Source organism: Palaemon carinicauda, chromosome 18, assembly GCF_036898095.1.
Source record: "Palaemon carinicauda isolate YSFRI2023 chromosome 18, ASM3689809v2, whole genome shotgun sequence".
NCBI classification, from domain to species: domain Eukaryota; kingdom Metazoa; phylum Arthropoda; class Malacostraca; order Decapoda; family Palaemonidae; genus Palaemon; species Palaemon carinicauda.
Genome location: NC_090742.1, coordinates 107319699 through 107346533, shown reverse-complemented (window position 1 = coordinate 107346533; position 26835 = coordinate 107319699). Strand labels below are relative to the sequence as shown.

The following is a 26835-nucleotide window of genomic DNA, read 5'->3' as shown; positions in this document are numbered from 1 at the left end:
GAAAGCAATTTTAAGACAATTTCAAAGACAATTTCCAAAGCAAAACCTGTCAAAGTTTCCAAAAGAGAGGAACAAGTGTACCCTCTGATGGCTGAAATCCAACTGAACTACAGGGGAGGCAGTCGACTCTCCACTACCGGCAGGGTAGTTACCTGCCGGTTGTTTACACCACATTGTTTCATCTGCCTTATTCCAGCTTCACTGTTATCCTTCTCATATAGTAAAGGACGAAAGTTTGTACTTGTGTAGGAACAAGTGAATTTTCCAAATTTTAAGTAGAGGTTATGAGTCATGCACCTAAAATCAAATTTTGAAAAATAGGTTAGCAGTAAAATGTCATTAAACATTACAGTATACTATTTCTTTATGCTTTTCAAAGCAAACCCTTAAATTTGTTCATTTTCATTGCTTGATATATAAGATTTCTAAATAGTTTTTTCATTCTTTTTATAATCTTAAATTCAACAAAAAAAAGGAGAGAGAGAGAGAGAGAGAGAGAGAGAGAGAGAGAGAGAGAGAGAGAGAGGAGAGAGAGAGAGAGAGAGAGAGAGAGAGAGAATTGATTATTGTCAAGTAAAGTAAACCATGGAATGTATTTATTGCACGATTTTTAAGTGATATGTTTCGATGAAATACATAAAAATCAAAATTCTCAAAGCATGAATACATACACCAAAATGCGGTAAAGGAAACTCAGAATCCTGAGCTTCCATAGCTTTCAGTCTCTGTACTTCTTCATAACTTGGAGGCTGCAACTCAGAGGATCCAGTGGTTAGTGGAACTGTCATAGATGTGGTGAGTGCCTCTCCACTGTCACACTCCTCATAAGGAGGAGGAGCATGCAAGTCAGGTTTAGGAGGTGGGATTTCATCTCTGGACCTTGTTTCACTGCATTCAGAAGTGCCAGTTGCCTGCAAATTAAAATCAGGTAGCTTGAGATAAAATACACAAAATTACTACATACTTAATATAGCAAAATAATTATAAGGATTTTTTGCATGAAAGAAAAAATACCTATATCTCAATTTCCTTGCATCAAAAACTATTTGATATAATAAAAAGAAAAAAAACATAAACTTTTCCAATCCTGCCCATTTACTTTACAAAAGTATTTACAATTTTCACAGCTATCCTTTCGACTTAATAACAAACACTTAAGTAACAGAAGGTATACTAAACCATATCTTTAAAACTATTTGTATTTTTCATAGCTATACAAACCTGAGTCCTTTAAACAGGAGTAGGACTATTGACTTTTGGCCTGGGACTGACAGAAGTAATTGAGGCAGGAAATGTAACTTGGAGAACTCAGGTTTGTATAGGTAGAAACAAAATCACAAGTTTTATAATTAATTTGTAGTTTCTTTAACCCCACAAACCCAAGCCTTTTAATAGGAGTATGACTTCAGCATAGCTGGAGCAACCAATAAACTTTTAATGAGATCAGCACAACTGGTTGCCGGGTAGAGGGATGCCCCTCCCACCAGCCAGGTAGCACTCACTACCTTCACTTTGGCCTAGGACTTGTAGGGTGATTGAGAAAAGCTTTCACTTAAAAGTCTCAGGTTTGTAAGTTTAGGAAACTCTCAAATCAATTGAAAAAATATGACTAATTTGGAAATAATTTATTTTACCTAACGATACAAACCTTCAGCTATTTATAGGGGGGTATTACTTTCTGACGAGCCATTAAAATTTAGCAAGGGTTAACTACCCATCCCGCTAGTTAGCGGAGGTAGGGGGTTAGCTGGCTACCCCTCTCACACACACACCTGTGACTGTGCTTCACTTTGCTTGGAGGTAGGAATTCAAGGGGGACAGGGCTGCCGGGTAAGTTTGTATGAATATCCTTTGCTGCCAGGTAAGTTTGTATGAATAGCTAAAGGTTTGTATCGTTAGGCAAAATACAAATTATTTCTAAATCTGTCATTTGTTCCGTAACTGGAATACAAACCTATGCTATTTAAAAGGGCAAGACTCACCCATTAGGATGGCGGATGTCGCCTACAATCTGACTTTTTGGCTTTACCCGGGAATTCCCCTTTACATGTGTTAGCACATAAAAAAGGAAACCCGAACACTTCGCTAACCATGCTATGCATGGTCTGCGGCCTATGCAAGCTGTGTGTGTTGAGATACTAGCAATGTGACTCAAGGTAAGATCTCTTCTGAGTCATAGGAATTGTCAGAGGTCACCAAGACATACCAAATACCACCTCGCTAGGGTATGAGGAAGCAACAGTATTGACAAAATAGGTTACATAAGGGAACAATGGTTCCCTGCAGAGGTTAAGGTCAGCTGTGAAGAGACCCTGGATGCTGATTTCCCCTCCCCCCAAAAAAAGAGGAGAGGATGAAGAAAAGAAAGAAACAGTCATTCTTTTTCTTTCACTCAAGACTAAAACCGGGTAACCAATGACCTCAACCTCCTGCTAGGAACTTGAGGTAATAAACAAGTTGTTGTGTAGCCACCACAGGACCAATAGAGAATGTATCGTGTCTCCTGTGGGTTACGTCTTGCAGGTAGTGGGCCGTGAAGGTGGTCTGACGCTTCCACACCCCAGCTTGCAGGACCTGCATCACCGAAAAGTTCTTCTTGAAGGCCAGGACGTAGCCACGCCCCTGACGTCATGCGCCCTAGGGCGACGTGACGGAGGAGGGTCAGGATTCAAGGCCAGGTGGATTACCTTACGAATCCAGGCTGAGATGGTATTCCTGGTGACCCTCCGCTTCGTTTCCCCCGGTGCTCACGAACAAAGCTCGCACCTGGGGGCGGACTGCAGCTGTTCTTTTAAGATACAACCTCAGACTCCTTACTGGGCACAGTAGGAGATGGTCTGGGTCATCTGTTACAGAACGAAGACTCGAAACCTGGAAAAAGTCGAACCTTAGGTCAGGCACTCCCGGGTTCTGAGTCTTGGCAACAAACTCAGGGACGAAGCTGAACGTTACCTCCCCCCATCCCCTTGAATGGGCGACGTCGTAGGAGAGACCATGAAGTTCGCCGACTCGCTTGGCCAAGGCCAAAGCTAGCAGGAACACCGTCTTTCAAGTAAGGTGGCGATCAGAAGCCTGGCGTAGTGGTTCGTAGGGAGGTCTCTTAAGAGACCTGAGAACTCGAACCACGTTCCAAGGAGGAGGTCTCACTTCCGACTGAGGGCAGGTAAGCTCGTAACTCCGTATGAGAAGAGACAGTTCCAGCGAGGAGGAAATGTCCATTCCTTTGAGCCTGAAGGCAAGACTTAAGGCTGAGCGATAGCCTTTCACTGCCAAGACTGAAAGGCGCATTTCTTCCCACAGATAAACGAGGAACTCCGCTATTGCTGGTAAAGTGGCATCGAGGGGAGAGATACCACTTCCACGGCACCAACCACAGAAAACTCACCACTTCGCCTCGTAGACTCCTGCAGATGACCTGCGCAGGTGGCCAGACATCCTTTCCGCAACTTGTTGCGAAAATCCTCTCTCTGTGAGGATATGCTGGATAGTCTCCAGGCGTGAAGCCGAAGCGAAGCTACGGCTTTGTGGTAGATGTTGGAGAGTGGTTGTTTGAGTAGCTCGCGACGTGGAGGGAGCTCCCTCGGGATCTCCGTGAGGAGCTGCAGAAGGTCAGGGAACCACTCTGCATGTTGCCATAGCGGAGCTATCAGGGTCATCGAGAGATTGACCGATGTTCTGGTCTTGTTGAGTACCCTCCTCATCAGACAGAACGGGGGAAGGCGTACACATCGACGTTGTCCCACCATTGTTGGAAGGCATCTTGCCAGAGCGCCTTGGGGTCCGGGACTGGGGAGCAGTACAGCGGGAGCTTGGTGTTCAGTGCCGCAGCGAACAGATCCGCTGTCGGAGAAGCCCACAAAGTCAGGACTTTGTTGGCTATCTGAGGATCCAAAGACCCCTCGGTACTCACTATCTGCGTCGCTCTGCTCAGACTGTCGGTGAACACATTCCTCTTGCCTGGAATGAAGCGAGCCGCTAGTGAAATCGAGTGGACTTCGGACCATCTCAGGATCTCTACTGCAAGATGGGATAGCTGTTCCGAAAAGGTACCTCCCTGCTTGTTGATATAAGCGATGACCGTGGTGTTGACGCTCATCACCACCACCGAGTGACCCGCCAGGACTTGGTGGAACTTCTGAAGAGCCAGGAATACGGCCTTCATCTCTAGCAGGTTTATGTGAAGGTACTTTTCTGATTCTGACCACAGGCCTGAGGTCCTGTGGTTCAGAACGTGGGCCCCCCACCCTTTGTTTGATGCGTCCAAAAACAGCATGAAATCCGGGGAAGGGACGAGAAGATCCACTCCCTTTCGTAGGTTCTCGTTTGCAACCCACCAACTGAGGTCCGCTCGTTCCGCAGATCCTATGGGGATCAGGATGTCCGGGGAGTCGAGTCCTTGACTCCACCGAGACTTGAGTCGCCACTGGAGGGATCTCATCCTGAGGCGGCTGTTGGGAACGAGACGAGTCAGGGAGGAGAGGTGACCGAGGAGACGAAGCCACGATTGGGCTGGGAGTTCCTCTCAATTGAGGAAAGGTTTCGCAACCTTCCTCAGCCTTGCTATCCTTTTGTCTGATGGGAAGGCTTTGTGGAGATTGGTGTCTATGACCATGCCCAGATATACCAGTTTCTGAGAGGGCTGCAGAGAGGACTTCTCGAGATTTACCATGATCCCCAGATCTTGGCAAACTTCGAGGAGTCTGTCTCGGTGGCGAAGAAGGGTCACCTCCGAGTCTGCCAGGATCAGCCAGTCGTCCAGATAACGAAGGAGATGGATGCCGATCCTGTGAGCCCATGAAGAGATGATGGTGAAGACTCTGGTGAACACCTGAGGAGCTGTGGAGAGACCGAAACACAGCACCTTGAACTGGTAGATCTTGTTGTCTAGGCAAAATCTCAGGTACTTCCTTGAAGACGGATGGATTGGGATCTGGAAGTACGCGTCCTTCAGGTCCGGTGTGCACATAAAGTCTCGCGGTCTCACTGCAAGCCTGACCGTGTCTGCCGTCTCCATGCTGAACAGAGTCTGCTTGACAAACCCGTTCAGGGTCGAGAGGTCGATGACTGGTCTCCAGCCTCCACACGCCTTTCTCACAAGAAAGAGTCGACTGTAGAAGCCTGGAGACCCGTCTACGACCTCCTGGAGAGCGTCCTTTTCCAACATGGTCTGAACTTCAGCCCGGAGGGCCTGCCCTTTTGCCGATCCCATGGCAAAAGAGCTCAACGACACTGGGTTCCCTGTCAGGGGAGGTAGAGAAGCTGTGAACGGGACGCGATACCCTAGAGAGATCACGGAGATCATCCAGGCATCCGCCCCGAGTTGCTGCCACCTTGTCGCGCAACTCTGAAGGCATCCCCCCACTGGTGGATATGCAGGGGGATTGCCAACCGTAGCGCTTCCGGCCTCGGCTGGTACCTCTAGGGTTTTTGCCTCCCCTGGAGGACTTCTTGCCCCTCCTGCTCTTGGCAGGAAAGGGCTTAGACACCTTGAGCTTTGCTGCGGTGGTCGTCGTCTTTGTGTCCTTAGCAGGACGGGGCTGCTGGACTGCTGGAGGCTTGTAGGGCCTCGATGTCAGGGCCCCATGGATGAGGGAATCCTGGTTGAATTTCCTCCACCTCTCGGCAGTGAGCTCCACGTCCTTAGGCTCAAACAGGCTCTTACCGAGAACGGAAGAGTGTCTGAGCCTGCTAGACTCCGCACTGGGTACCTAAATTTTAATAGCTCATCCTTTCAGCTTCGTCGAAAGTAATACCACTAACAAATAGCATAGGTTTGTATTCCAGTTACGGAACAAGAACGGGATTACGGTATGTTATTTTTACCGTACAGAACGGTACGGTAAAATAATTGAAAATGTGGTACGAAATCACAGTACGGTATTTTAACCAGGTACGAAGTACGGAAAACATTCCGTATCGTACCATACTACCAGCCTTGACTAGCGGTGGGGTAATTACACCTAGCTAAAAGTCTTATGGCTAGTCTTCTAGCTTCACCAAGAGTATAATTCCTATAAATAGGGAGTGTTTGTATTTAGTGTCGGAACAATCATCATATAATTAAACTTACAGAATAAGGCGGTGGCGCTGGGCTTAAGGCAGCAGCCTCTTCCATCTGTGGGGTAGCTGAATTAGAGGACATGCTTTCACAACCCTCCTCCTCTGATATTGGTATCTGAAAAGGAAACAAATCTTTTATAGAGGCACTAAAGTAAGACTTTACAATTTATCATCATTACTCTACATCATCGCTGTAAACCCGGTGTGACTGAAAAGAATAAAGGAACGTAAAGGAAATGAATAGAGTAAAGGAACATAAAAGAGATATAAAATTAGGATACTACTAGTCTATACAGTACTCATCAGATATTGATTGGTAGTACACCTGCGATGGATATTGGTGATATGACAATACTAAATATTATCAGGCCTCGATCTTGACTACAGTTCTAATGGTTTTTGCTATGCCATGGCGCACTGCATCTGCAAAATTAACATTACATCACTGCTCCTATGTTCTGCCAAGCGGCATATATTGAACTGCGCTCGCAAAGCTCGTGGGTTATTATTTTGGGGATATCTTTTTTACTTTCATACAAGCAACAATGGCTACTTTTTAAAACTTATGGTTTTTGTAAAGCCGTGGTTCGCTGCGCTCGCAAAAAATATTACATCACTGTTCATATGTTCTGGAAAACAATACATGTTGAGCAGCTTTCAAAAACCCCGTGGGTCATTATTTCAGGGATATTTTTTTTTTACTTTCACATTCACATGAGCTACAATAGCTACATGGGTAGTGCCTGGATAACATCTTAATAAGAAAACTACATATATTGATATCCTTTACGTTCCTTTACGCTTTCTGTGCCCCTTTACGGTTCTTCAGTGGCACCGCTGTAAACATAATAAACCATTCATACTAAATGGAGATAACAGTTAAATATGACAAATTTGGAAGTAATTTGTATTTTTCATAACAATATAAACCTGTAGTTCTTTACATAGGATTAGAAATCAGTGCAAGCTAAAATATGGCTATACAAACTTTTAACAAAGGATCAACAACTGCTTCGGTTGTTAACAGTGGTGGCGGAGAGAAGCACCATCCCCCACTCACTCACACCTTATTCACTTTGATCGCAGATGGGAGTTTCTCCTGGGGGTTAGGTGATGGTGAGTACAGTACAGTATGTATAAAGAATTACAGGTTTGTATTGTTAGAAAAAATAAGAATTACTTCCAAATATGACAAATTCGAAGATAATTTGTATTTTTCCTAACCATACAAACCTTAGCTATTTACAGAGGGTTTACCTTTTAGCGCAGCTGAAATGACGAGCCAATAGTTTTAACGAGGGTTAATTACCCCCGCGCTAGTTAGCGGGGGGTGGGGAAGGGTAGCTTGCTACCCCTACCCCCTCCACACACCGGTGACTTGCTTCACTTCACTTAGAGGTAAAACTTGACTTGGGGGTCAGGGATGGCGGGCACATAAGTGTAAATAGCTAAGGTTTGTATGGTTAGGAAAAATACAAATTATCTTCGAATTTGTCATTTGTTCCGTAACCGAAATACAAACCACGCTATTTACAAAGGGTGACTAACCCCTTAGGAAGGGTGGAAAGTCCCCAGCCTTACTGACTTCGGCTTGCCCGGGGGCTCGATCCCTCAGTGAGCAGCACTAGAGAGAGGGAGCCCCTGTACCTCACAAGTTCCTAGCATCGCTAGGAACGAGTGGCCTACATAAGCAGTGTGAGGAGGAGAGTGTGACTCGTCCTATGAAGTTGACCTTGAGACCTTCAGATAGGAATTCTAGGATAGGACGTTCCCCATACCACCTCGTCAGGGTATGGGAGACGCAACAGTATTAAGCTTAATACTAGGAGCACAAAGAAGCATGGGTTACCTGCAGAGGTCGAGGTCAGCTATGCGAGGACCAGGATGCTGCTTCCCCAAGAGAGGGGAGAATGAAGAAAGAAGTAAGGGTCAGACATACTCTTTCATTCACGCAGACTAAGACCGGGTAACAACGCCCTCAACCTACTGCCACTTGTCCAAAAAGGAGCCTGAGGTTAGACCAGCTGTTGTGCAGCCACCACAGGGCCGATAGAAAACGTATCGAGGCTCCTGTGGGTCACATCTTGCAGGTAGTGGGCTATGAAGGTCGTTTGACGCTTCCAGACCACAGGTTGAAGTACCTGCGTCACAGAGAAGTTTCTCTTGAAGGCCAGGGATGTAGCAATACCCCTGACATCGTGGGCCCGAGGGCGACGTGACGGAGGAGGGTCAGGATTCAGGGCATGGTGGATAACCCTTCGAATCCAAGCTGAGATGGTGTTCCTGGTGACCCTCCTCTTTGTCCTGCCTGTGCTCACAAACAAAGCTCGCACATGAGGACGGACTGCAGCCGTTCTCTTCAAGTAGTGCCTCAGACACCTCACTGGACATATGTAGTAGCAGCTGGTCTGGGTCGCTTGTTACAGAACGGAGACTTGCGATCCTGAAAGAGTCGAACCGAGGATCCGGCACTCCAGGATTCTGAGTCTTGGCCACAAACTCAGGGACGAACCTGAACGTTACCTCCCCCCATCCCCTTGAATGGGCGATGTCGTACGAGAGACCATGAAGTTCACTAACTCGCTTGGCCGAAGCCAAGGCAAGTAGGAAAGCCGTCTTCCAAGACAGGTGGCGATCGGAGGCCTGGCGTAATGGCTCGAAGGGAGGTCTCCTAAGAGACCTGAGGACTCGAACCACGTTCCAAGGAGGGGGTCTCACTTCCGACTGGGGGCAGGTAAGCTCATAGCTACGTATGAGTAAAGAGAGTTCTAGCGATGAAGAAATATCCACGCCCTTCAATCTGAAGGCCAAGCTTAAGGCTGAGCGATAGCCTTTCACTGCCGAGACAGAAAGGCGCATTTCTTCTCGCAGATACACGAGGAAGTCCGCTATTGCTGGAATAGTGGCATCGAGTGGAGAGATACCCCTTCCACGACACCAACCACAAAAGACTCTCCACTTTGCTTGGTAGACTCCCTCAGAGGACCTTCGCAGGTGCCAAGACATTCTCTCCGCAACCTGTTGCGAAAAGCCTCTCTCCGCGAGGAGACGCTGGATAGTCTCCAGGCGTGAAGCCGAAGCGAGGCTACGGCCCTGTGAGGGACGCCGGAGTGGGGTTGTCTGAGAAGCTCGTGTCGTGGAGGATGCTCCCTTGGGAGTTCCGTCAGGAGTTGCAGAAGGTCCGGAAACCATTCCGCGTGATGCCATAGCGGAGCTACCAGAGTCATGGAACAGTTGACCGATAGTCTGGTCCTGTTGAGCACCCTTCTCATCAGACAGAACGGTGGGAAGGCGTACACGTCGATGTTGTCCCACCGTTGCTGGAAAGCATCTTGCCAGAGTGCCTTGGGGTCCGGGACTGGTGAGCAGTACAGGGGCAGCTTGAAGTTCAAGGCTGTCGCAAACAAGTCCACAGTCGGGGAACCCCACAAAGTCAGGACTTTGTTGGCTATCTGAGGATCCAAAGACCACTCGGTACTCACTATCTGCGAAGCCCTGCTCAGACTGTCGGCGAGCACATTCCTCTTGCCAGGAATGAAGCGAGCTGATAGTGTTATCGAGTGGGTTTCGGTCCACCTCAGAGTCTCTACTGCAAGATGGGATAGCTGTTGCGAAAAAGTGCCTCCCTGCTTGTTGATATAAGCCACTACCGTGGTGTTGTCGCTCATCACCACCACGGAGTGACCCGCCAGGGACCGTTGGAACTGCTGAAGAGCCAGAAAGACGGCCTTCAATTCTAGCAGGTTGATGTGTAGGCACTTTTCTGATTCTGACCAAAGGCCTGAGGCCCTCTGGTTCAGAACGTGCGCCCCCCACCCTTCTTTTGACGCGTCCGAAAACAGAGTCAATTCCAGGGGGAGGACGAGAAGACTCACTCCCTTCCGCAGGTTCTCGTCGACCAGCCACCACCACAAGTCCGTCTGTTCCAGAGACCCCATTGGGATCAGAATGTCCGGGGAATCGGATCCTTGATTCCACCGGGACTTGAGCCGCCATTGAAGGGATCTCATCCTGAGGCGGCTGTTTGGAACCAGACAGGCCAGGGAGGATAGGTGGCCTAAGAGACACAACCACGATTGGGCGGGGAGTTCTTTTCGCCTGAGGAAGGGTTCCGCCACCCTCCTCAGCCTTGCTATCCGGTCGTCTGATGGAAAGGCTTTGTGGAGATTGGTGTCTATTAGCATGCCTAGATAAACCAGTCGTTGGGACGGCTGCAGAGAGGACTTCTCGAGGTTTACCACGATCCCCAGATCCTGGCAAAGATCCAGAAGCCTGTCTCGGTGCCGAAGAAGGGTCGACTCCGAGTCTGCTAGGATCAGCCAATCGTCCAGGTAACGAAGGAGACAAATGCCGTTCCTGTGCGCCCAAGATGAAATCAGGGTGAACACTCTGGTGAACACCTGAGGAGCTGTGGAGAGACCGAAACACAGCCCCTTGAACTGGTAGATCTTGTTGTCTAGGCAGAATCTCAGGTACTTCCTGGAAGACGGATGGATTGGGATCTGGAAGTACTGTACGCGTCCTTTAGATCCAGTGTACACATGAAGTCTTGTGGTCTCACCGCAAGTCTGACCGTGTCTGCTGTCTCCATGCTGAACCGGGTTTGTTTGACAAACCTGTTCAGAGCCGAGAGATCGATGACGGGTCTCCAGCCTCCAGTAGCCTTCTCTACAAGAAAGAGTCGACTGAAGAAGCCTGGGGAGCCGTCCACGACCTCCTGGAGAGCACCCTTCTTTAGCATGGTCTCGACTTCGGCCTGAAGGGCCAGCCCCTTTGCCGATCCCGTGGCATAGGAGCTCAACGACACTGGATTCGCTGTCAGGGGAGGTTGAGATGTTGTGAACGGGACGCGATAACCTTGGCCGATCACAGAGACCGTCCAAGCATCGGCCCCGTGTTGCTGCCACCTGCGGACGCAACGCTGAAGGCATTCCCCCACAGGTGGACATGCAGGGGGACTGCCACCCCTAGGGCTTGCGGCCGCGGCCGCCACCCCTAGGAGTCTTGCCTCCCCTGGAGGACTTACCGCCCCTCTTGACCTTGGCTGGAAAGGGCTGGGGCTTAGACACCACTTTCTTAGCTGCCGGTGCCGGTTTGGGAGCCTTACGAGGCTGTTGCTGCTGTTGTGGCGGGGCTGGAGGCTTATAGGGCCGAGTTGTAAGGGCCCTGTGGAGGAGGGAGTCCGTGCTGGATTTCCTCCACCTCTCAGCCATTCGCTCCATGTCTTGAGGCACAAACAGGCTCTCCCCCAGAAGGGAAGCATGTCGGAGCCTACACACATCTACGGCGGGGACCTTCGGATGGAATCTCTCGGACACAGCATCGCAACGCTTCAACACCGAGTTGGCCCACAGGGTGGTAACCTGGTGCGCCAAAAACTCGATGGAGTGGGTGCCCGAGAGCAAGAAGGTCTCTAGGGCCTTCCTATTGGTCTCCTTGGACAAGTCCTCCGATCGCAATAGGATGCCCAGAGATCCTAGCCAGAAGTCCAGCCACGAAGTGGCCTGCATGGCACACTTAGCGACCTTCTCGTGGTTAAGGATCTCTGCCGCCGAGAACGACACCTGCCGGGCAGAGAGTTTCTCAAGGGGAACTCCCTTCGCCAGCTCCTCCACAGAGTGATGGAGAGGAAGAGCGAGGTTGTGCTCACCCAGGATCTCGAAATACCTCCTCTGCTGGAGGCGAGGAGGAGGGATGAGCTTGTTCCCGGCAGTGGAACGACTGGAGGAGGCAAGAAGTGCGAGCTGAGCGTTGGCCCTAGCCCTGGCACTCTTCAGCCCCCGAGACCAGGGCAGAGCTGCACTGGTCTTAGGGGCCTTCCGAACGTCAAACACTTCATCCAGAATCGTATCTTTGCCTTCCCGGGGGGCGATGACTGGATCCGTAAGCCCGTTAAGTTGCCTTATCAGGCTTAGGACCTGCCAGAAGGCATGTTCGGATTCTTGCTGTTCTCCTCCCTGCGGGCTGGCAGCTAAGTCTCCTGCCCCAGGAATCTCTTCCTGGGGTGATACGTGGACATTCCCCTGGGTAGTCGTGGGTTCCTGACGAATCCTTGCAGAGGATTTAGGGACGGTCTTAGAATCCTTGGATTCCCTCCTGGGAGGGATACAGGATCCCAACAACGAGGTTTGAGGGGCCCCTTCCTCACGAGACGATTCTCCTGCCTGAAGCGAAGTCTCCCCCCCTGGTGCCGAGGGGAAGACTACCGCCCCACTGGACTCACCTGAGGACGGAAAGGCCTCGTCCACGGGAGAAGGAGAGAGTACTCGTGCAGGAGAAGGGACCTTCGCGACCGACCTCTTGGGAACCAACTTCGCCCTGGGGGAAGTCACCACGAAGTCCACTCCTATCTTTCTCTTCAGCGTAGGAGAGACAGCCGTTGGTTTGTTACCCTGGCCAGCGAGTGCTGGTTTCATAACCCTCACTAACGCCCGTGCCAGAGGACCAAACCAAGTCTGCTGCTCCAAGGACACAGAGTCCGAAATCCTCGCTAAAGGGAAAGGGATCGGGCGACCCTTTGGAGTGGATACGACGGTACCTGCATGAAAAGAAGGTGGGGAAGAATGATGTACTAACCTCTCCTCGTCCTGCACTACCAACCTGTGTTTGGATGGAGGTGATCCCGAGTGCCGTCTAGGAGCACGCGTTCCTGCTGCTACCACCGGCTGCGGAATTCGCCGTGAACGATGGTCGCGCGAGGGCGAATGGTCGCGCGGGCGAGCGGTCGCGCGGGCGAGCGGTCGCGCGGGCGAGCGGTCGCGCGGGCGAGCGGTCGCGCGGGCGAGCGGTCGCGCGGGCGAGCGGTCGCGCGGGCGAGCGGTCGCGCAGGCGAGTGGGCGCAAGGGTGGGCAGGTAAATGAACGCGTGTCCGAGGCGACGAGCGCAAGCGTTGGCGCGACGGCGAGGGAACGCGCTGCCGCGTAGGTGAGGAAGATCGCTGGCGATGTAGATCCACAGGCGATCGATGACGAGCTGGTGAGTGCAGTCACTCAAGTTGGCGATGGTGCGATGGTGCGATGTGGCATGTCGACGCACTGGCGTGCGATGGTGAGCAGCATGCGCAGGTGAATGACCGCGTAATGGTAAGCGATGGCGAGCAGCATGCGCAGGTGAATGATCGCGTGATGGGGTGCGATGGTGATCAGCATCCGCAGGAGGGCGATCGTGCAGTGGTGAGCGATGGCGAGCAGCATGCGCAAGAGGGCGATCGATGGCGAGCAGCATGCGCAGGTGGGCGATCGCGTGATGGGGTGCGATGGTGATCAGCATCCGCAGGAGGGCGATCGTGCAGGGGCGAGCGATGGCGAGCAGCATGCGCAGGCGGGCGATCGCGCGATGGCGAGCTAGAAGCTGGCGAACCATGTTCCTTCAGGAGCGTTGGAGAACGTTGGCGCGCAAGCTGTCGCTGTTGAATAGGCGATACTAAGATCGCCTGTAGGCGCTGGCAAGCAGGTGAACGCTGGCGAACTGGAGATCGCTGGCGAGCAGAAGGTCGACGCGTGTCATGTGAAATGACAGGTGGCGCAGCGCGTTCACGAGCAGGAACTGGGAGATCGCTGGCGCGTTGGCGAACATGTGTTTTTGACACACTCGCAGCACGATGTTGCGTAGCCACAGGACCAGGCAGATGGTGAGCAGGGAGTTCAGCAGGAACTAAAGGGTGGTCAGAGACCGCAGGGCGATGGTCCTCAAATGAGCGCTAACGCTCGGAAGAGAGCTGACGAGCAGGAGAGCGCTGGCGAGGGGGGCGAACATCAGGAGAGAGCCGACGAGCAAGTGAGCGTCGGCGAGCAGGAGTGTCTTGGCGAGCAGGAGATCGTCGACGAGCAGGAGAGCGCTGAAGATCAGGAGAGCGCTGGCGAGCAGGAGAGCGCTGGCGAGCAGGAGAGCGCTTGTGCGCTAGCACTGCTCGCGTAAGGGAAGGATCCCTTAGCCCCGAAGGGACCGTTGCCCGTCGGGTGACGAATTCTCCAGAAGGCGAAGATCTGGCAGGAAATGGTGAGCAGTCTGCAGAGAGGTTCAAGGAAGGCGGAGCTGTAGGTTGAGGCTGACGAGGAGAGTCCCCCCTGGAGGAAGAAGACCCAAAAAGGCGCCTCTTAGTCCCCCTGTAAGGGGAAGGGAGGCCCTTGTGGCGTAGCGGACGGTGAGCCTTACGGCGGAGGCGGCCTCGGGGAGGATCGTCGGGACCATCGGTCCTCCGAAGGGGAGTCTCCGTTAAAGCACTTCCCTCAGAAGGAAGCTGAGCAGCAGCCGAGACCGAAGGACTCACTTCCCCCTTCGAAGGATGTACGGAAGGAGGAGAGCCTTTAGCACCATCACCCGCAACAGCACCTGCGGCGGATTGCCCAGCCACGTCGGAGGCCTCTGTCACCACGACGTCGACAATAGACAGAGGGTCTACCTCTGCTACCGCCAGCGACTGCTTAACAGCAGCCCCCAACGAGACAAGGTCAATAAGAGCGACCCTGGAGGGCAAGCCCTTAAGCCCCAGGGACGACCAAATCTGTAAAAGATCATCACTGGATAAGGCATTATCAATAACCTCCCCCGGAGGAGGAGGGGGAACCGCCTCGCTATGGGAGGCAACGCCCTCTCCCCCCACCGAAGGTCGGGAAACAGAACAAGGGCCTGCGCTCCCACTCGGCCGACTCTCCTTAGGAGGCGGACGAGGGGGAGCTTCGGAGGAAGTTTGGGCGGCGGAAGAAGAGTCCCTAGAACCTTCCTCCTTCAAGGCTAACCCCGGAGGAGAACGGTCTCTCTTGGACTTCTTCTTACGCCGATGGCCAAACCTCTCCCACTGGGAGGCAGACCACTCCCTGCACTCACGGCACATGTTCTCCTGGTCACACCGTCGGCCCCGACATTGAGGGCAGAGGGTGTGCGGATCCGTATTTACGTCCGACATGAAAGTCCCACAAGGACGACCGGCAACTCCAGGGCATGTACGCATTGTAAAGAAATAACTGAAGGGCAACTTCCAACCAACACACACGCTGAAAAGAAAAAGCAGAAAATTAAAGGCTGTCACGAGGGCGATGAGCAGACACGTCTGATCACCGCCGAGCCAAAAGTGAAGTGAAGCAAGTCACCGGTGTGTGGAAGGGGGAGGGATAGCAAGCTACCCTTCCCCACCCCCCGCTAACTAGCGCGGGGGTAATTAACCCTCGTTAAAACTATTGGCTCGTCATTTCAGCTGCGCTAAAAGGTAAACCCTCTGTAAATAGCGTGGTTTGTATTTCGGTTACGGAACAATTGTCATTTGTCCCTACACAAAATACAAACCTTCCTTCTTTACATAGGAGACTCACACTTTGGTGGGTGGAAGTCCGTCATTACCAGCGAGCTGACAACCATTGTGAAAGTGAAAATGAGTATAGGACTGTCAAGCCTATCTATATAAACAACAGGTTTGTGAATATGCGCACTTGAGACGACGTCCCAACTTTCCCTCGTAAGGAGATTGGGGACGCAACATGCACACAGTACATAGAAAAATATATTCTAGCTACAAGGGTCTCTGAATGCTATGCCCCAAGAGATTGTTAGATAAAGAAATTAAAAGGCCAGTCATTCCTTTTTCATTCTTTCTAGATTAACTTTCCTCCAATAACTGCTAGTAGTCCTGTGAGGAGCTAAGGTAACTATACCACTTGCTATGCAGCTACCAGAGGTCCTATTGAAAATGTATCCAAGGACCTGTCTTGCAGTTAGTTGGTAATGAAGGTTGTTTGTCTCCTCCACATCCCTGCTTGAAGTATGTACATCACAAAATGACAAATTTGGAAGCAATTTGTATTTTGCCTAACAATACAAGCCTTAGCTATATATAGTGGTTCACTGAAAGGATGCGTCATTAGAATTTAGCGAGGGTTAACTACCCATACCACTAGTTAGCGGGGGGGGGGGGGGGGGGTAGGGGGGGATAGCTAGCTACATCCCTCACTCATGCACCTGTGACAGAGTTTCACTTTGTTTGGAGATAGGACATTGACGGGGGACAGGGTTGGCGGACAAGTATGTATAAATAGCTAAGATTTGAATCATTAGGAAAATGAAAAATTACTTCCAAATTTATCACTTGTCCCGTAACTGGAATACAAACCAACGCTATTTATAGGGGTGACTCACCCATTAGAAGGGTGGATGTCCCTGCTAATAGGTGGCTTTTTGGCCTTACCCAGGGTACCTGGCACTCCCTATTGTGCAGGTTAGTGTGCAAATAAGGAGACCCTAACACCTAGCTAAACGCGCTATGCATGGTCTGTAGCATACACAGGCAGTGTGTGAAGAGAAACTAGCAATGTGAATATCAAGGTAAAAGTTATTCCGAGCCTTGTAGGAAATAACCGAGGAGACCAAGACATTCCCAATACCACCTCGCCAGGATATGGAGACAACAGTATTGAGACAATACTAGGTTACACAAGGGAGTAATGGTTTACCTGCAGAGATTCGAGGTCAGCTTGGCAGAGAACCCAGAATGCTGATTTCTCCAAAAAAGGGGAGAATGAAGAAAGGAAAGGAGCAAGACATTCCGTTTCATTGATTCAGACTAAGACCCGGTAACCAATGCCCTCAACCTTCTGCTACTTGTCCAATAAAGAGCTTGAGGTACTAAACCAGCAGTTGGCAGCCACCATAGGACCAATAGAGAACGTATTGAGGTTCCTGTGTGTCACGTCTTGCAGGTAGTGGACGGTGAAAGTAGTTTGTCATTTCCAAACCCCCGCTTGCAATACCTGCATCACAGAGTAGTTCTTTTTGAAGGCCAGGGATGTAGCTATGCCCCTGATATTGTGGGCTCTGGGATGAAGTGGTGGAGGAGGATCGGGATTCAGAGAAAAGTCAACGACTCTACGAATGCACCCGGAGATTGTGTTTTTGGTTATCCTCCTCTTGTTTATGCCCGTGCTGACGAAAAGTAGAGGACACTCTGGGCCGAGCCACTGCTGTTCTCTTGAGGTAGCACCTCAAACACCTTAGTAGGCACAGTAACAGATGATCTGGATTGTCGGTTACAGAGTGGAGACTCATTATCAGGAAGGAGTGGATTCTAGGATCTGAAACCTGGATTCTGAGTCTTTGCAACAAACTCTGGGGATGAAGCTGAAGCTTAGCTCTCCCCATCCCTTTGAATGGGCGATATCATACGAAAGATCATGAAGTTCACTAACTCGTTTGGAAGAGGCCAAGGCGAGTAGGAACACCATCTCCCAAGTTAGGTGACAATCTGTTGCCTGGCGTAATGGTTCATACGGCGGTCCTTTTAGGGACCGAAGAACTCAAACCACGTTCTATGAGAGAGGTCTCACTTTAGCCAGCCACCATCTGAAATCCGATCGTTCCCCAAGCCCTATGTGGACTAGATGATCCCTAGAATCGCTGGACTGATTTCTGGTATTTCAGATGCCACAGGAGAGATCTCATCCTGAGGCGACTGTTGGGGACTAGTCGGGTAAAAGAAGACAGGTGACCAAGAAGGCAAAGCCAACTCTGCGCCGTCTGCGCCAGGAGCTCTTCCCATATGAGGAAGACCTGTGCTATCTTCCTGTCTCTGAATTCTTTCGTCTGATGGGAAAGCCCTGTACTTTAGGGTGTCTATGCGCATGCCTAGGTATACCAGTTCTTGAGATGGAAGCAGATGAGACTTCGAGGTTTACCACAATCCCCAGATCCTGGCAAAACCTTAGAAGTTTGTCTCGGTGGCAGAGAAGGATTGCCTCTTGAGTCTGCTAGAATCAGCCTGTCGTCCAAATATCTTAGGAGACGGATGCTATGTGAGCCCAAGATGACACTAAGGCAAACACTCTCGTGAAGACCTGGGGTGCTGTGGAAAGACCGAAACACAGTACAGTACCCTGAACTGGTAATGCTTCTGGTTGAGCATGAATCTTAGATACTTCCTGGAAGATGAATAGATTTGGATCTGAAAGTATGCGTCCATCAGATCTAGAGTGCACATGAAGTCCTGCGGTCTTATCGCTTGTCTGACAGTGTCGGCCATCTCCATTCTGAACGGGGTCTGTTCGACAAAGCTGCTCAGAGCCGAGAGGTCGATGACTGGTCTCCAGCCTCTAGAAGCCATTCTCAAAAGAATGAGTCTACTGTAAAAGCCTGGGGACCCGTCGAGGACCTCTTGCAGAGTGCCCTTCTCCAACATGGTCTGGACTTCCACCCTGAAGGCACACTCCAGTGCGGATCCCTTCACATAGGAGTTTGATGGAACCAGCACTCGAGTCAGTGTAGGGAGAGAATGTGAACGGGAGAGGATACCCTGAACAAATCACCTTGACTGTCCAGGGCTCGGCCGGGTGGTGAAGCCACCTCTGCCAGCGGCTTTTCAAGCATCCCCCCCACCCCCATACACACACGGACAAATGAGAGGACTGCCTATCCTAGTGGGAACGACCTCGGCCGGATCCCTTCTTTCCCTTTCCTCCCACCAAAGGACCTTTTACCATGAAAGTCTTGCTTGGACCAACTTTGACCCTGTTGTTTCGGGTCTCTAGCCCTTTATGTTTACAGTTTCGGCTGTGGTTTCTGTTGTGGGTGAGAGGGTTAAGGTCTGGCTGTCAGGACCTTTCAGATGAGGGAGTCCTGGCTGGATTTCCTCCACCTCTCTGCCACCCGCACAACACCATTGGGGTTGAACAGGCAATTACCTTCGAAAGGTGCATTCCTCAGTCTCGCCACTTCGGCCTGAGGGAGAAGTCTATGGAATCTACCTATGACGGCATCTCTCTCTTCAGGATGGTGTTGGACCAAAGATGCACCACCTTATGGGAGAGAAACTCGATGGCGAGAGTACCAGACAATAGGAAAGTCTCCATAGACTTTCTGGAGGACTCCCGAGACAGATCCTTGGATCAAATCAGTTATCATAAAGACCCAAACCAGAATTCAAGCCACGAAGTTGTCTGCATGGCGTACTTTGCCACCTTCGCCTGGATGAGGATCTCGGAGGCTGAAAACGAAACTCAAAGTCCCGTAAGCTTCTCGAAGGGCGTAGCCCTCGAGAGTGCCTCTACGGAGTGATCGAGAGACAGGGTAGGAAAAGACTCCCCGAGGATCTTGTAGTACCTCCTCTGAAACATAAGGAGGAGGGAGGAGCTTGGAGGGAGGAGCTTGGAGAGAGGAGCTTAGAGGATGAGTTGGAACGGAGCGAGGAGGTGGACCCAGTTGCCAGGGACACTGCCTTCTGTTTGGCACTCCTCAACCCCTTTGAACAGGGCAGAACTGCACTGGCCGTCAGAGGTCTCCGAGTACTGTAAAATTGGTCAAGCACAGTTTCCTTTCCATCTAGAAGAGCTACCAATGGATCTGGTAGCCCATTGATGGATCAGATGCAGGCTAAGACCTGCCTGAAGGCATGTTAAGACTCCTTCCTCTCATCCTTCATTAGCTTAGGGCTTGCGGCAGCTGGCAAAGCGTTGTCCTCGGGATTGCTTTGCCATTCCACATCTGAACTCTCACCCATAGGAGCCCGTAGTGGGTCGTAGTTGTCATCGGGGTAGACCGGAGGGACGAAAGGAATCCCTATAGCAAGTTACCCTATGCTTCCTTGGGAGGCAAAGGACGGATTCTCTTCCTCTTCCCCTTAGGTCTGGCCTGTGGTGTCTTGAACTGCATGGGGCTACCTTGGAGTTCTTGCACACACTCTTTCCTAGGCCTCTTGCGAGGGGAGAAAGGTTTCCCCCACCAGAAGACCAGCAGGGGCGGAATCATTCGAACCCCTCCTAGAGTCGGAAGGAGGGGAATCCCCAGGGATGAGAGGTGGCAGAAAAGGAACCCTTTGGGTGGCTCCTAAGGACTGGGAGCGGGGAATGACCCATCCACGGCCTGAAGCATTACACTGAATAATGCTCAAAGCGGACTGTGGCTAGACGTAGCACCCGAAACGGCCTAGTGTCCGAATACCGACCACACTCCAACGTTCACTATATCGCTAGCTCCCGAAGAACTGAGGGGAAGGTCCTTAGGAAAACACAGATCCTTGGGTTAAGGAACATCGGCAGGTTTCTTAACCCTCTTGCCTGTAGGAAGCTTCCCAGCAGGCAAGATCGGCCCAAGCCTACACTTAGGGAGTCACGAGACCCCGAAGGGTCAGCGTGACGAGAGGCACGAGAGCCTAAGGGCTCAGAAAAACCAGGGTTACGAGACCCCCCGAAGAGTCTGCATGACTGATGGCACAAGAACCCGAAGGCTCAGCGTAACCATCGTTATGAGAGCCCAGAGGCTCAGCGTAACTGGAACTCGAAAGTTCCAAGTCACAAGAACCTGAAACTTCAAAGCGACAGAGGCCCGAAGGACTCCCAGGGTCATAAGAATCCGCAGGATCAACATGAAGAAGAGCCCGAAGCCTCATGATCACGCCATCCCAAAGGGTGAACGTCACGAGACCCGGAGGGGTCAACGTGAGGAGAACCAGATGGTTCAAAAAGAAGTCTCCTCACACCACGATGAGGAGAACGTCCAGGACGGAGAGGTGTCACAAACCCTTCCAGCTTACGATCCTTCGGAGAGGAACACAGAGCAGACTCCGTCCAAGGGGAGACTGATCCAGCTCAAGAGATACCTCCTCCGCAAGGGAGGTTTGCTCTCCTTCGAGACAAGGCTCTCACTCCACCCCTGGAGGTGAACCATAAGCGTACGGGGATCGCCGATGCCCTTAGGCGGTTTTCTCTTGTGAACGAGAGACAAGTTCCCCCGATGGGGAAACCTACCTCAGAGAAAGCTCTGCCACCATCCCTGGTGAATCAGCAAACTACTCAGCGTCGGATAGACTCAGAGCCTGACTGACAGGCTGCAGCACCTGCGGCCAAACAAGGAGGATCAACCTCTTCGGAGGAAGGAAATGACTTCTCTCAGCTCCCCTCTGAAGTACCTCAAAGAGAGTTTCTTTCGAAAGGGGACCATCGATATTTTTTTGGATGGGCTTGAGGGCCAATGGATGGAAAATACAATGAATTATGGTTTGTGTGAAATAATCATAATTTTTAATGTTAGAAAAAAATACCTTCTTGCTTGCCGATGTGAGCCTCTATGTGGTGTGCGGAATTGTCGCCCATCACATCACTGAGTGGTCTGTTAGGGACTGATAAGGCTGCTGAAGGACTGGAAAGTTGGCCTTCATCTCTTAAGAGATTTCAGTGAAGGTATTTTCAGACTCTGTCTAGAGGGCTGAGGTTGTGTGGTGCCGCACTATGGTCCCTCCTCTCTTCTTTTGATGTGTTCTAAGCACAGCATCAAGTCCGAGGGGTGGGGAAGGATGAGAAGGTTATACCACTCTGTAGATTCTCGACTGACACCCATCACTTCAGGTTCGTCCAAACTTCTGGTCCCATGGGGGTCAGAATGTCTGGGGGATCGAGGGCCTGATTCCAATCAGGCTCAAGTCACTTTGGGATGGGAGTTCTTCTCATTTTGAGAAAGTTTTGTGGAGATTGGTGTCTAGAATCATTCTCAGATACACCAGTCTCCGGGGAGGGAAGTAGGGAAAACTTCCACAGGTTCACCTTGATCACTGGATCTTGGTAAAAAGACTTCAGAAGTTACGTTGAGTCTGCTAAGGTCAGTCAGTCGTCCAGAAACGGAGGAAACAGAAGCCCATCCTGTGAGACCAGGATGGGTGTGGAGGAAAGACCGAAGCACAGTGCCCTGAACTGGTGTTTCCTGTTTGTCTAGAGTGAATCTTCCAACCTTCCTAGATGGATGGTTTGGGCCTGGAAGTATATGTCCTTTAGGTCCCGTGTGCACATGAAGACCTGGGGTCTTAGCCCTTGTCCGAACTCCAACATGATGTGGACATCGACCCAAAGGGACAGCTCCTTGCGGATCCTTTTGCATGGGAGATTGTTGACGCTGGGGTCTTGACTTGTGGTGTAAAGGTTCAGACGCGATACCCTGTGTAAGGATTCTTCCCTGAGAGAGAATTCCTTCAACTAACAGAAGGAAGGCAACGCTTAACCCTACCATGCGCCCTGATGGGATTGATGCTATTCCTTAGAATAGGGGGCAGGTCCTTCTCCACCTCTGGACGAGAAGACCTCTCGGGAAGAGGAGGAACCTCCCGCATTGGTGCGTTGGGGGAGTGTTTCGGCTCATCCGACTCTCCTGAGGAGGGGTAATCCTCCTCCGCAGGGGAGGGCGAGAAGGTCTAAGGGGGAGGAGGATCCTTGCGAAAGGATCTGCGCGGAGACAGAATAGGCCTCGGAGGAGTTTCCACGGGAGAGACTCCTCTCTTCCTCTTCAGGGGGGAGGAAGCTGCCGCTGGTTCGTGACCCAAATCAGAGAGGGCGGGCTTAATCGCCTGCACAAGGGCTCTGACTAAGGTGCCGAACCAGGGCTGCTGTCTGACAGTCGCGCTGTCGGACACCCCCTCTTGAGGGAAGGGGATCAAGGGATCCCTAGGAGGAGTCGACAAACGAGGGTTCGCCTGCAGGTCTGAAAAAGAAGTACAACTAGACCTGTCCGGGGAGCGCCCCTCCTCTGGCGAGCGCGCTGGTCTGCGCTTGCGGGGAGGGGAACGCGACGAAGAAGAGTCCGCCTGTCGGCGCTCGCGCTGGGGCTCGTAAAACGGGCCCTGATCAGGGTCGCGCGTGAATGGATGGCGCGATACTGGAAACTCGCGTGCGCGCGCACCCGCGTGGGCGGGGACGGGCGCGATGACGCGCAGGTGGGTGCTCAGGAGCGATGGCGACAGCGCGGGCGCGCAGCAGCTGCAGAGGGAACATGGTCGCGAGAGCGTGTAGGCGATGGCGTAGGCGTGTGGCGATCAGGAGGAGGCCCAACGCGCGGGCGCGCAGCGAACTGGTGCGGCCCCAAAGGGCGCGAGATAACGGGGGCGCCTGAGCGCGTGTCCGGAAGAACCGGCTGTGGGCGCGTTAGCGCTGGAGCAGGGTCGCGAGCAACCTGGGGGCGAGATGATCGGCGCTGGTCAGATAAGACCGGCATTCTCACCTGTGGGCGCGCCGGCGATCGTGGGGGAGCATGGCGCGCATCAGGATGCGGTCGCTCCAGAGTGCGTTTCGGCGGCCGCGCGGGGCGCGCTGCTGGATGAGGGCGCTCTGGTGTTTGTTGAAGGGCAACCTTAGTTGTCCTAAAAACAGGAACGGGGAGTGTAGCAGGAACGGGGCGTGTAGCAGGAACAGAGCGCGTTACCGGAGCGTCGTGCGCGATTGCATCAGGTGCAAGCTCGCGCGGTCTAGAGGGAGAGCCCAGAGGCGGCCGTGAGCACCCGTGCACTAACTTGGGAGCCTCTTGGGCGACGTGCTGAGATGTAGCGACGCGTGGTCGCGTTGGTGAGCGCATGGGCGCTGGTGCTGGAACTGCGCGTGGGTGCGTGTCGCGCGTCTCCCTAGGTGGCCGCGATGAGTCCAAAGCAACGCGCGGGCGCATTGGTGAGAGCGTGGGCGCTGGAGCTGGAACCGCGCGTGGGCGCGTGTTGCGCTTGTCCCCCGATGGGCGCAATGAGTCCGCAGGAACCTGTGGACGCCTGTGCGCCAACTCAGGTGCCTCCTGGACCGCGCCCGATGAAACAGGAACTGGGGGGCGCCGAGGCGCTGGAGGGCGCGTGAGCGCAGGTGGCCGCTGGGGCACCGGTGGACGCGTAAGCGCAGGTGAGCGCAAGAGCGTCGTGTCGGGAACGGGGCGCGTATGCGCAGATAAGCGCTGGAGCGCCATATCAGGAACTGGGCGCGTAAGAGCAGGTGGGCGTGTGAGCGCTACCTCAGGAACTGCTGGAGGGCAACGGGGCGCCGAAGTGCGTGGGCGCGCAGGGGGACCCTGGCGCGTAACAGGAACGGAGGCGCCAACGCCTGAGGGCCGAGGCGCTAAGTCAGGAACAGCAGCAACATCGGCAAGCGGGCGCTCAGGCGGTGCCTGGCGCTTGGGAGCAAGAGGCGCAGTTTTGCGATTAAGCCCCTGCAGCCCCGAAGGGCCCGGGGACTGCGCAATGGCAGTATCAGGTGGCGCGTCAAACGCATCAGGAGCTTTAGAGGTAGATGGTCTGGCCGACAGGAAACAATGTCCCGAAGGACGACCATTCTCCGAAGGGGATCGCGAACGATCCCTGGAGAGGTCTAGGTTGGTAGCTGGCAGGACAGGAGAACGGCGAGTCGTCTCCTCCGCAGAGGAATGTGGTGACGACGAGCCGAAGAGGCGCCTCTTAACCCCTTTGAAGGGGAAAGGAAGGCCTCTACGGCGAAGGGGAGGACGAACCTTCCGCCTTATACGCCCACGAGGGGCCGTGGGATCAGCAGGCTGACCATCGATGGGCCTCCGAAGAGGATTCTCTGTTAGTGAACTCCCCCGAGAGGGAGAATCACCGACAGGAGAGACCGTGGGACTAAGCTCCTCCCTCGAAGGATGTTCGGAGGGGAAGTCAGAGCCTTCAGCTACCTCAGCCACAGGAACGGGCGTTTGGCTAGACCCACGGGATGTTTCCGTCACAACAACATCAACCACAGACAGAGGATCTATCTCCGCTGAAGTTGGCGATTGTTTGACAGCCGCACCCAGTTTGATCATGTCAAACAGAGCTTCCTTGGAGGGCAAACCCTGCAGCCCCAAGGAAGCCCAAAGCTGAAAAAGATCATTATTAGATACAAATTCCTCCTCGGGGGGGGGGGGGGGGGGGGCAGCCGCCTCGCTATGGGAGGCAACTACCTCTCCCTCACCCCGGGATCGGTTAACAGCACTACGGTCTACGCTACCACTCGCCGGCCTCTCGAAAGAGGCCGCTCGAGTGGGAGCTTCGGAGGAGGAAAGGGCGGCGGAAGAAGAAGTCTTGGGATTTTCTCTCTTCCGAGAAACCTCCGAAGGAGAACGATCCCTTTTAGCCTTCTTCTTACGTCGCCGGGCAAACCTCTCCCACTGGGAGGTAGACCACTCCCTACACTCAATACACACGTTAGACCTATCACACCGTTGGCCCCTACACTGCGGGCATAAGGAGTGAGGATCCGTGTTCAAGGCCGACATAAAGGTACCACAAGGGCGGCCAGATAGTCCAGGACACGTACGCATGATGAGAAATAGAGGCCAACTTCACACACACACTGAGAAGAGAAAGCAAAAAAAATTATGGCAGTCAAAAACGAGAAGAGCGCAGACAGGTCTGCCGTCCCTCTGAGCCTATAGTAAAGTGAAGTATTCCCTGGTGTGTGTGAGGGGCGAAGGGTAGCAAGCTACCCCTCCCTACCCCCCCCCCTAAATAGCGGCGGGGTTGGAAACCCTCGTTAAAACTTTTATGGCTCGTCGTTCAGCTAGGCCGAAGTAATTACCCCATGTAAATAGCGTGGTTTGTATTTCAGTTACGGAACAAACAGAAATTCTATACAATAGCTCCACCAGCAAGTTATCAAATTTAGGCAATTTCACTAAAACAAGGGAAGTCCAAGGTTTCGTTTGATATAAGAATCTAAGTGGCACTAGGTCTAGAAGTGGTTTACAAATCAAAATTAAATTTGACCCACCTGAAAAAAACTAAGTCCCTTAGCTTCATAACTCTCTCAACAAATTCATCTTCAGACTGAGCTCTCGTTTGTTCGTTAGTGTGTTAAAACATAGATTACTGTATGTCATTATTACATTATCGACTGTATTCTACGTAGCAAGACGTCACCCAAATGTCATAGTTTTTAACCAATGATGATTATCCACATTTTACTTGGGACTAGCATTTTAACAGAACTAGAATCACGTGACTTGAATACCCAATAAGATGACAGTTTTACTAGGAAACACTTTTCGCCACTTTTCACGCAATTTCCACAGCTAATTTTCCAGTCTTTTGACAGCCATAGAGGCGTGTGAACCTTTAACTTCTAATGCGGTTTCTCATTTACCATCTACTTTGACAACAATTTCTGTGGATTTTCTCTCAAGTTCTTGTCTCAATTGCCATTTAAATTATAAAGATTCTGTTTTGCATTATTGTGGTAACATTGAAAGAATAATAAAGTACTGCCAAGATTACAGTGTTATCATAAGTAAAAGTGACACTATTTGCCCCACCTGTGGTTTCAAGTGCAGACTTTTTATTAACAAAAAAGCATGTTGTATTGAAAAACAAGAATAAAGTGAAAAAAAAGATGACAAATTCGTAGATAATTTGTAGTTTTCCTAACGATACAAACCATAGCTATTTATTTAGGGGTATTACTTTCTGTGAAGCTGAAATGATGAGCCACTAAAATTTAGCAAGGTTTAACTACCCCTACCGCTAGTTAGAGGGGGTAGGGGAGTAGCTTGCTACCGCTCCCACTTACACCCCGGTGATTTAGCTCACTTTGCTTGGAAATAGAACTTCAAGGGGGATAGGGCTGGCAGGCAAGTTTGTTTAAATAGCCAACGCTTGTATCATTAGGAAAAATACAAATTATCTAGGAATTTGTCATTTGTTCCGTAACTGGAATACAAACCTAAGCTATTTATTTAGGGGTGACTCACCCATTAAGAAGGGTGGACGTACCTGACAATCTGGCTTTTGGCTTTACCAGGGGCGCTCCTTATCTGAGTATGTTAGTACTCAAAATAAGGAGTCCCTGCGCCTCGCTAAAACCTTGCTATGCAAGGTAGGCGGCCTACGCAAGTTGTGTGTCGAGATATTTAGAAGTGTGACTGTCTAGGTAAATTTATTTGGAGTCTTTTTGAAAAAAAAACTGTTGTAACCAAGACTTTCCCAATACCACCTCGCCAGGGTATGGGGACGCAACAGTATTAGCTTAACACTAGGTACACAAGGGAGCATGGTTTACATGCAGTGGTTTGCGG

At 51.6% G+C, this 26835-nt stretch overlaps 1 protein-coding gene across 1 annotated transcript in view; it reads right to left on the bottom strand.

Moving 5' to 3' along the window:
• Nucleotides 1-26835, bottom strand: part of Ndfip (Nedd4 family interacting protein) — a 132550-nt gene that overhangs the window by 72497 nt on the left and 33218 nt on the right. The window contains exons 4-5 of the mRNA XM_068391815.1: nt 6071-6175; nt 672-911 (exon numbers count right to left, since the gene is read on the bottom strand). Of these exons, the coding sequence (XP_068247916.1) occupies nt 672-911; nt 6071-6175 (345 nt within the window). The remainder of the gene's footprint in view (nt 1-671; nt 912-6070; nt 6176-26835) is intronic.